Source organism: Tenrec ecaudatus, chromosome 1 (assembly GCF_050624435.1).
Source record: "Tenrec ecaudatus isolate mTenEca1 chromosome 1, mTenEca1.hap1, whole genome shotgun sequence".
In the NCBI taxonomy this organism is placed as follows: Eukaryota; Metazoa; Chordata; class Mammalia; order Afrosoricida; family Tenrecidae; genus Tenrec; species Tenrec ecaudatus.
Window position 1 is genome coordinate 170,473,748 of NC_134530.1, and position 10,469 is coordinate 170,484,216.

The 10,469-nt window shown below is 52.0% G+C and overlaps 1 protein-coding gene across 1 annotated transcript; it reads right to left on the reverse strand.

The window, feature by feature from the left end:
• Positions 1 to 327: 327 nt before the first annotated feature.
• On the reverse strand, positions 328 to 1,467 carry KCNJ10 (potassium inwardly rectifying channel subfamily J member 10). The gene has a single exon (XM_075540434.1). The coding sequence runs from the start codon at positions 1,465 to 1,467 to the stop codon at positions 328 to 330; it is 1,140 nt and encodes a 379-aa protein (XP_075396549.1).
• Between the last annotated feature and the right edge of the window lie 9,002 nt (positions 1,468 to 10,469).

Here is a 10,469-nt window from a genome sequence, read left to right on the forward strand (position 1 = left end):
GGTGGCCAGGGGGAATCTCCCCATCCAACTGCACGGCCTTCCTGATGTGCATCTCCTAGCATGGCTGAGGCCTTCTGAGCCGATTCCTCCCTCTTCCTCCCCATCCTCGCTTAAGGGAGGAGCGTGTGTTGGGGTGCGGGAGCAAAAGAGGATAATGGGAGGAAAACTGGGACCCCAACTGACCTAGGCTACCTGCAGGCCACCGGGGTTAAAGAAGAGGGAGTGGGAGACGGGTGCTTCTGGGCTCTCCAGTCAACCTGGGTAGTATTCCTCACCCAGAGCCGAAAGAGAGAAGAGACCAGAGGGGCGGGGGGCGGCAGGCCAGCATCAGACGTTGCTGATGCGCACACTGAGGGCGCTGCCCTCCTTCTCAGCCTGCTCCCGCAAGGACTCCTCCAGCTTGAGCTTCTCTGGGTCCCCGTAGCGCACGCTGCTGTCACAGAGGCCACTTGGAGGGGACACTTTGACCACTTGGTCAAACAGGCTGAAGTCAGCTACGTATTTGCCGCTGGCTGACAGTGAAATGGCCGGTGTGAATTCGTAGCCCCAGAGGATCTCCTCTGGCAGGTAGGACGTGCGCACCTGGCAGGTGGCACTGGTGGACTCCACTGTCCCGCTTAAGATCAGCACCAGCTCGAAGTCACCTTCCCCGCTGCGCAGAGGGAGATCTTTCAAGGGACTATTCTCATCGACCACGTGATAGAAGGTCAGGGGGAGGATGAGGAAGGGGCTGTCGGAGGCCGTGTCCACCTGGAAAGTCACATTGACCTGGTTGAGCCGGATGTTCTCACCTTCCTGGGTCTGGTGGGTCTGGAGCAGCTTGCCTGTCACCTGGCAGCCGATGAGGAGGCTCTTCCGCATGTTGGCCACCCGGATCATGAGGCAAGGCTTCCCGTCGTGAGCAGCCACGACCGCATGCTGGCTGAAGCGGATGGTCTCAGCCCGCTTCTTGGGCCGGGCAATCTTGGCCAGGAAGGTGCCCGTGATGAAGATCTCCAGGATGGTGGTGAGCACCAGCTGGGCAATGAGAAGCACAATGGCCAGGGGACACTCCTCGCTGATGTAGCGGAAGCCGTAGCCGATGGTGGTCTGGGACTCCAGGGAGAAGAGGAAGGCCCCCGTGAGCGTGTGCACCTGCACCACACAGGGGGTGTGGTTGGCGGGGGGCCCCAGCTCCAGCAGGTCTCCGTGGATCACGGCCACCAGGTACCACACGACCCCGAAGAGGAACCAGGTGCCCGCAAAGGTGGCAGAGAAGAACAGAAGCTTGTAGCGCCACTGCATGTCAATGAAGGTGGTCCACAGATCTTTGAGGTAGAGGAACCGTTTGTCGGCGATGTGCTCCATCCTCACGTTGCTGCGGCCGTCCTTCGTCAGGACCCGCCGCCGCCGGATCCCGGGGCCCATCAGGGGCCTGCTTTCCGTCTGCGTGGTCTGACTGTAGTACACCTTGGTCACGGACGTCATCTGGAAGGAGCAAGACAGCACAGGAAGGGTTACTGCCTGACTCCAGCCAACTCTAGCCACCCCCCAATGGGAAGGAGGAAGGAATAGCACTTTGGGTGTCATTTGGGTTGGTGTTTTTTTTGGGGGGGCGGGGTTGTTCTTTGATTAATAAATATGTATTGAGCACTTTCTGTGTAACAGGCACCGTGCAAGGTGCTAGTCAAAGATGAAAACGGTATCGCCCTTGTTCCGGTGAGAGAGACGCGTGCTCAGTAAGCATAAGGTTTCGGAGCAGCCTGGGGTGTGTAACACCTAGAAGGGACGAGGCACCGAAGGAGTTGTAAGTTCACATTCTTTAAAGGGAGAGGTGAGGCTAAAGGGGCTTCCACTGGTCTCCAGGCCCCACAAAGCCAGTTCCGTGAGGATCTCGCCTTCCCCACCCTTCCGAATGGCAGGCACCAACACGGGAAGGATGTCATGTGGAAGCCCTTCCAGCCCAGTCACCAGCACCTCCTGAACACACGCCCGCCCTTGATTTCTCCATTCTCTCTGCCGTGGCCCAAAGTAATACGCAATTGTGAGACTAAGATATTCATCTGTCTCCAAAAAAATAACAGAAACTTCCCCCTTTAAAAAAAAAATCTTTGAGATATTCTCCAAGCCAGGTCTTCGCGCTCCTGGTCCAGCACATTTTCATTCAGCAACTGCTTCAATGGAGCCCAGGTTAATTCTCCTGGGTCCCGTGCCCTCGGGAGCTGGCCCTGTAGAGCCCTGTCTAGAGAATCAGAGCGGAGACAGAGCTGCCAGCGTGCAGATTCAGGCTATGTGTTCACAGGCACGAGAGATTTGTCTACTGGAGAGTCTCTCTGCCACTTCCCGCTGCGGTATTTGGCCTTACCAGCCTTTCCATAGCCCAAGCACTACTTATGGCTATGATCTGTCTGCATCCTGTTTGGGAATTCAGTCAAGGATAGGGCAGAATGATGCTGGGAAGGCACGGGCAGGGCCGGAACAGAAGGAAATAAGCATTGGTGTCGGAGAGACAGCTTCCTGAAGCCTCCTGGCAGCACTAGGCCATTTTTCCCAAGAGCTGGGAGAAACGCCAGATTGTAGGTGGCAACATTGTCTTGACCGAGAGCAGTAGGAGAGAGAGGAATGTATACTAGTCAGTGACTGTGTGTGTGCACGGTCAAGTTCAGGGTTGCTATTGCCCTGATAGTAGAAAGTAGGACAAGGAACTGAAATCGGAGACTATTCACTTCAAACAAGTTGCTTGGAACCCCTGTCCAATGAGTTACTTGTACTTTTCCAGCAGAGAAAGAATTTTCATCACTCAGACCCTTGGCTTGATCTGATGGCCAAGTCTTCTGGGACGGTACCAGGTGCTATCTGGGGAGTTGGACCCTTCTTGGGGAGCAGAGAGGCCCAGCCCATTCTCTATTCCAAGAAGGTTTAACCAATCTCTTCCTACTTCTTCACACTGTCATCCTACCCTGTCTTCCCCAGGCGCTCCTCCCTGCCTATCATGCACCTACCCAAGTGCCCACGGAATTGAAAATCCCTAGTGGATGATAGTAGCAAGAATGTCTAGAGACGACAGAGATGCCCGTTTAACCCCCACACCCCCTAGCCTACGTGGAACCTTCATCCAAGTGAGACCACTCAGTGAGACTTGGATGCCACCCACTCCCCAATATTCTGGAGTGAAAAGGACGTTCTGCAAATCAGACGATTGAAGAATTCTTATTCCGCACACAGTGCATAAAGCAGGGGTCCTGCTGCTGATAAAGACACAGGGGTACTGTGTCTGTGTGCCATTCTAAAGGGTGCACGCTGGCATGCCTTCTCATTTGTTCTTCTACCCCTTGAAGAGAACATGCGAAACCTCAGGAGGAGATGCTCGAAGAACTGTCAGGAGACAGAAAAAGTACTGGAAAGTTGGAGATAATGATTAAACATCATTTTTATTTTTAAAACCAAAAATGAAATGCATTTTACAAATTACAGGCAACCAGGTAAGATAGTGATCCTAGGCAAGAGTCCAGAATGAAGAATTACCACTGTGATGACTTGGACAGGGAAGGGGAGAGGCAATTATCAGTAAGCCCAAACTGTACAGGTTCCACACGAACACAGTTACACACAATTATATAGAGACTAGGCATAATTGTCTACGGGCCAGGAGGGAGGCATTTGAATAGAACAATGAATGCCTCGTGGTCTAAAGTCAGAAAGGGGGTACGTCAGGGTTGTATCCTTTCGCCACACTTGTTCAATGTGTACAATGAGCAAAAATAGTCCCAGAAACCGGACTATGTGAAGAAAAACTTGGTGTGAGGATTGGAAGAAGACTTATCAATCGCCTGTGATCTGCAGATGACACAACCTTGTTTGCTGCAAGTGAAGAAGACTTGAAGCTCTTACTGAGGAACTACGCCTCAGCATAAACACAGCAAAGGAGCTCCCAACGGAACCAGTCAGCAGCAGCACGGTGAAAAGACAATATTGAAGTTACGAAGGATTCATGATATTTGGTTCCACAATCAGCATCTCTGTCAGCAGCAGTCACGGAATGGAATGAGGGGTTGCACGGGGCAAGTCTTCTCCTAAAACCCTCATCAAAGCCTTAAAAAGCAAAGGGGTCACAAGGAGGGCCACGAGGTCACAGGCCCAAGCCACGCTTTTCTCAGTCACCTCGGATGCAGGTGTAAGTTGGGCAATGTCTGAGGGAGACTGAGAATATTGGATATGCCAGGAGCTGCCGGGAGATCAGATGAATGTGTGTTTAAAGCAGCCCCGCCAGCACGTTCCTAAAGCCAGGGTAGACATCCTCTCACATACTCAGATGCTATGCCGGCCTCCCTCATCTCTACTCCCACCTCCAAGCTTCTCGGGGAGGCAACGGGCTCCCATACCTAAGGCCTAGACCTTCTTGGTGCTGAGGGTAGATTCTGCATACCGGAGGGACCAGGAGCTCTTGAGACTGAAGGAGAGCCTCACTTATGGCGCCCAAATAGCTAGGGCTATGTAGCACTTGGAAGTTTATAAAATACATGATTTGGTCCTCAGCACTGTGAGGCACGGAGGAAAGACACTGTTAGAAACCGGCTCAAGGAGATTTGGCCCAAGCAGGTCAGTCGCAGAGCTGGAGCCAGAATCCAGATCTTCTAGCTCCTGGTGACAGCATTTTAACTGTCGCACCTACTGAGCACCCCGGCTCACAGCCGGGTCTCAGCACCCGTACAGAGAAGACCCAGGGCGGCTTCCAGAGTTCAGTTGGGACTCTGTTCACAGACACTGGGGGTTTGGGTTGCTGGCTAGCCTCGGGATGTGGCGCTTGCCGCCTCCTGCTGGTGTGCTCCCAGTTGCCAGCCACCTCCAGCTGTTATCTGCTCGCAGACACAGCGTTCCCTCCCACTGGGCCCGGCAGCTTTGTTCTCCCCGCTGGAGAGAATCAGAAGCGAATAATCAATCCACCACGCTCCACCCCCGAGCTTCCAGGCCTCTCCGGGGAAGGAAGCAAGCCAAAGCTTGGGTACCGGCTCTTTGCTGCTCCACCCCAAACGCACGCTCTCTCTCCTCTAGAGGGTGCTGCTTCCCCGAAACTGTCCCAGCCAGCTGCCCGAATCCTGAAGCCAAGCCTCTGAGCGGTGGGAAGGATTCACCGCTTTATCTCCTGTAGACTGGAATTAAAGAAGCGTCCTTTCCCTAAAGCAAAAGCCAGCTGTATTTATTTATTGTGGCGTCTGGGATGTGCCCTCTCCCACCTACTGCTCCATGACCCAGAACTAGCTTTCTTTACCTGAGAGCCATGAATCATGGCTTCCTCAGAATGAGTGTATTTATCAAAGCCATATTATTATTATATCATTTTTATTGGGGGTTCTTGCAGCTTTTATAACAATCCATACATTGATTGTATCAAGCACATTTGTACATATGTTGCCATCATTATCTTCAAAGCCTTTCTTGAACCCTGGTGGCAAAGTAGTTACACGCAGGGGAGCTAACTGCAAGGTCAGTAGTTCAAACCCAGGAGCCACTCCTCCACAGAAAGACGAGGCTTTCTCTTCCGTAGAGTTATAGACTTGGACGCTCACAGCAGCAGTTCGACCCTGCCCTATAGAGTCGAGATGAGTCAGCACTGACTTGACGGCAGTGAGTTTGGTTTCGGGTTCTAGAGTATAAGGAGCCCTGCTGATGCAGCGGGTTAAGCGGCTGTTGTGCTGCCTGAAAGGTTGGCAGTTCAAACCCATCAGCTACTCCATAGGAGAAAGAGGAGGCTGCCTGCTACCGTAACGATGTAACACCCTACGGAGCCGTTCTACTCTGTCCTGTAGGGTCGCTATGAGTCAGAATCGGCTCAGTGGCAGCAGGCAGGCTTGACTGCCAGGGTTGTTCTTCAGTAAGGACACTGCTCATGCGATGATTGTGACCAAAATTGATCTCTGTGTCCCCGTCGCTTTCAGGATGAACTGCAAACCTCTTAGCCTAGCACTTTGCCCACTCCCTGGCTTTACTCTTAGTAATCCCCCCCAGGCCCCCCGACTCCAGCTCGGTGAAGAGCCTTGTTTCATTCCTTTCGACCTGTGGAGCTTCTTTTCCACTGGCCGGCTCTGTGCCGACCTGATGACTCCTGCGAACCATTCACAACTCAAGTATTGAACCTTTGACACTGACATAAATAGTTCACCTCTGCCCACCTCCGCTCCACCCTAGTGTGGGTTTACAAGCATGGTTTTCTGCATGGTGTTATTTCAAAACACTGTGTTGCTTTGAGATGGCTTTTTTGGGGTTTTTTTCCATGCATGAACTTTCAATTGAAGGCAAAGGACTCTGACTTTCAAATGTTTCCCTAATGTCTCTTATTAATTTGTTGAGACAGATGGAGTAAAGGAATAACTGAAAGCCCATTTCGGACAGGCTGATGTCCGAGTGAAGGTTGCAGGCTTGGTGTCCCTCATGGAAGACATCTAATTTACAGCGACCCTCAGGCAGAGTCATAGTGGAGCGGGAGGGGACCTGAGTTTCCACGTATTCACTAATGCCGCCAAACCAAAAGCCAAACCCAACTGCCCCTGAGTCAATACTGACTCAGCAACGCTACAGGGCAGGGTAGAACCGCCGCTGAGTGTCTCAACCGTAACTCGTTACAGGAGCAGAAAGCCCCATCTTTCCCCAAGCTGAAGCTGGTGGTTTCGAACTACCCACCTTGTGGATCACAGCCCAGTGTGTAATCACTCCACAACAAGGGTGAATGCCACAGATGTTTACAATGACCTCTTTCAAAAAGTGGGAGGAAAGAGCCCCCAAATATGAGACAGCTCAGCTCCCGCTGGGTCAAGTGTCTCCACTGCAGGAGCTTGAGAGGGGAGCAGGATCCCTGAGCCAGCTACAGGCATTGGCGTGACTGCTAAAGGGTTGGGGGGGGAACTAGCAAGGGTGCTTTGGCTCCTCCCAGGGGACACTGTGCACCTACTCTCCAAACCTGTAGGGCTAGAGGGACCAGGAAAGAGCTCTGTGTGGAGCGAGAACAATGCGGTGGGGAGCTTCGGCGTACTCACAGTCCGAACTATCACTGAGCCCATCCACCTCGTGCCAGTACCTCAAGTGCATCCATATCTAAATATTGGCAGATCTCCTTCCTTGCCCTGCCTGCGCCTCCAGTTTGGCTCCCTCAATAGTCAACGGCACCATCATCCTCTCCAGGGACCCACATTGACCATTCTGAAGTCACCCCCAGCTCTCCCTCCTTCATCGCAACATTAATCCATTACGCGTGTCTCCTCCCCTTCACCTTCCTGCCTTCCTTCACGTCCTTGATACCTTGGCGGAATCACTGCATCCGCCTCCGACTGTCCCCCTGTCTTCATTCTGTTTCTCCTCAAGCCCAGCCCACACGGCTGCAGGCTTCCACTCTTCCTCAGTTACACCTCTGATCGTGAACCGACCAGCCAATTTGCATCCCATGCTCCGCTGAGGATGTGCACGTGTTATCCTTGGGGCATGTGATGAATGGGGAGACTGAGGTTCTTAGCGATGATGCGGTTCAGTCCATTGTGGACTTGAGCTCAGGTGAAGAGTCTCTGTCTCGCCCAAACCCATCTGCCCTCCTTACCCTGTAATTGTCCCAGTTCTTTTCCCTGCTCAAAAACATAGTTTTACAAAAGGTCAAACTCCGCCTGACATGTAGCTTTCCAGGATCCGCTTCTAGGAGGCCCGGCGGAACAGATGCAGTGGGAGGAGTGATCCGGGTCTCAACTTCCTTTTCAGCCTTATTTCCCACCATTTCTCTCCACGGTGTAGGCAAACCAATGCTCTCTGCTCTTTACGCTGGTTCTCGCTCTCCTGCTTCACACGATTGTTACGCTCTCCTCTCCTCCTGGCTCCCCTTTCTCTCATCTCCACACACCCAGCTCCTATCTGTTCAGAGCCCGGTCAGATGACCCTCGCCCAGGGAACCTTCTCTAAGCCTCCTGCTCATGAGACTCACCACCTGCAAGTCGATTCCCATAGGAGAGCCGTCCACGCAGACCAAGGTGTGTTTCCAGCATTCATTCAAGAAACTTTTTTTCTCGGCCTCTGTGCCAGATTCTAGACAGGGCACTGGAATGATGGAGAGGAAGCATATGTGGATTTTTGCGCTTGACCGAGGCAGCCAAAAAACAGACAGGACTTGACGGTGCGATAGAAGAATGACTGTCCTGGTCCTAGGGGAGTTTGTGAAGGTGAAGGGGGTGGTGGGTGGGCTTAGTTCAAAGGGCCAGGATGGAAAAGGCTCCTGGCTGTTATTTTGCTTGCTTTTGTCGACTCAAATCAGACCCCCCAAACAGCCCTTTAAGGGCTCCGCTGTCTCCATTCAGACCAGGAAACACTAAGAAGATCACGGCTAAGGGTTACACTTGGCCCCTCCCCTCCGGCCTCCCAGAGGAAAGCCTTTTCAGAGGAACATGGCATCGGAACTGGGCCTGGCGGATGGAACTGAGTTAAAATGGAGCACCTTATCCTATGATTGCCCTTTGGGCCCATTTTAAAGTCGTTTCATTTTTAAATATTTCCCGTTTCTTTTGTTTCTATGCTTTGCTGGTCGCTACTGTTGGGTTATTGTGTTTATTTGCTTATCTGTTTGTTTCCTGTATGTGTTTTGTAGGAGTCTCTGCACATGAAATCCAGGAGAGGTCGATCTGATCTACAGGGACGGTAGCTGGATTGGTAATTGCCAAAGGACATGGCAAGGGAGGATGGGGAACCAACAACAATGAGTGGGAGAAGAGATGTTCTGAAATCGGTGGTGGTGATGATGGCACACATTGTCCTAATATGATGGATTGAAGATATTGTATGATACATAAAGTATATGCCAATAAAATGCTCTGTCGGGGCACTAAGGCGTGGGGATGCCGTCTGATGGGTGCAGTGTGAGCAAAGGTATAACGTGGAGGAAACGCAGGGCCAGCCAAGGGATGGGGAACCGTCTGTTTCGGAAACACAGTCATGTGTCCAAGTCTCAACACCTTCCTCTCGTGAGCAGCTACCTTGTGGGCTTTCATGGAGGGGTCACTAGGCCGAGGGGCAGCAACCACAGCTCCCACAAGGGTCAGATGCAGAGCCTTGGTCTCTGGCCCCCATGGTGCCCAGCCACTCAGCAGTTTTGTTTGGTTTCCCTAATGTTAAGTTTGGGGAAATGGAAGGAGAGAGATCCGATGGAGGTGGGTGGGGCTCTCAATTTACCACCTGCCTACCTTAGGCCAGCACTTGGCCCTTTTTCTTCCCTGCACCTCTGTAAGAGACTTTAGAGGGTGCTTCAGAAAGCCAACCCAGAGAGCCCCAGGTGACACATCAGGTAAATAGCACAGCTCAGATGTGTACCTAGCTCTAGTAAGATTCGAGTCCTTTCTGCTGTGGCTTTGGGCAAATGCTAGGGTGAATTCGCCTTCACTGAGCCAATCCAGCCATAAGCAGACAGAGAATCCGACAGAGGGTAGCATGCTGGCAGGCTAGCAGGAGCCTCCCTGGTGTGAAAATCCCTCAACAGGGCGAGCCTAGGCCGGTGCAGCCTGCAGACCTTGGGCGGAGGCGCTGTAGCCCCAGTTTCTTCTCCCAGTTTAGCACCTCATTCAGTGTCCCGTTTCCCTCTCACGCCCTTCCCTCTCTCCTCTCCTCGGTGCCACTGGCTTTCACCTCTCGTAGTTCCTTTTGGCTGTTGCCCAACGTCCTCCCTGTCTGTCCTGCTCCTCGCTTTCCTTTCTTTCTGTTCCCTGGGCCGCCCCTTTTGGCCGCATGATTTCGCCATCCTCAGGTGTCTGGTCTGTGGGCGTGGTGATGTGGAAGAGGAGCATGCTACCCTCCGACAGCAACTCTCACTTCTTGCCCACGCCTTCTCCTTCCATTTCCTCCCCTCTCCCTATGCCTCCCACTCACCCTTCTCCTCTTTAGGGGAACCAAACCCACCTGATGTGTCAGGTGCCCTGAGTTGATTTCCTACTCACAGCGACCCTGTGTGATGAATTTCAGTCATGGAAAACAGTCCGTAGAGCTGTTTTATTTTTATTTGTGGGGAGGGGGCTACGTCTTAGCAATATGTACTGTATTCAATGTTACAGCGTATAATCGGGTCATGACAGGAGGCTGTCACTGCTTCCTCAAGAAGCAACTGGTGTTATTGCTGGTGTTCTTCGCAAGAGACCAAAAAGATTGGATTTCCCCCTTTGACACATTTAAAATTTGTTCCAGGTTTTGTTTTGTTTTAATATTTTCAGTTTTCCTTTCCATTGAGAGTTTTCTGTTTACTTCATTGTTGTTGTTATTTTAGTTTTGTTTTTTAAGGTTTTTCTGTCTAAGAATTCTAGGCTAGGTAAACCCATAGAGAACGTAACTAGACGAATGGTTTCTTGGGGGTACGGTGGGGAAGGTTGTGGGGAAGAAGGGGGAGCCAACAACATGGAGCAAAAGAAAGATGTTCTAGACTGGATCACGGTGATGATTGGCCAAGGCTTCTTAATGGTAACGACGCTATTGAATTG

What these genes read in the sequence shown, in the direction of transcription:
- KCNJ10 (XM_075540434.1), bottom strand. Translation starts at nt 1,467, where the DNA reads ATGACGTCCGTGACCAAGGTGTACTACAGTCAGACCACGCAGACGGAA.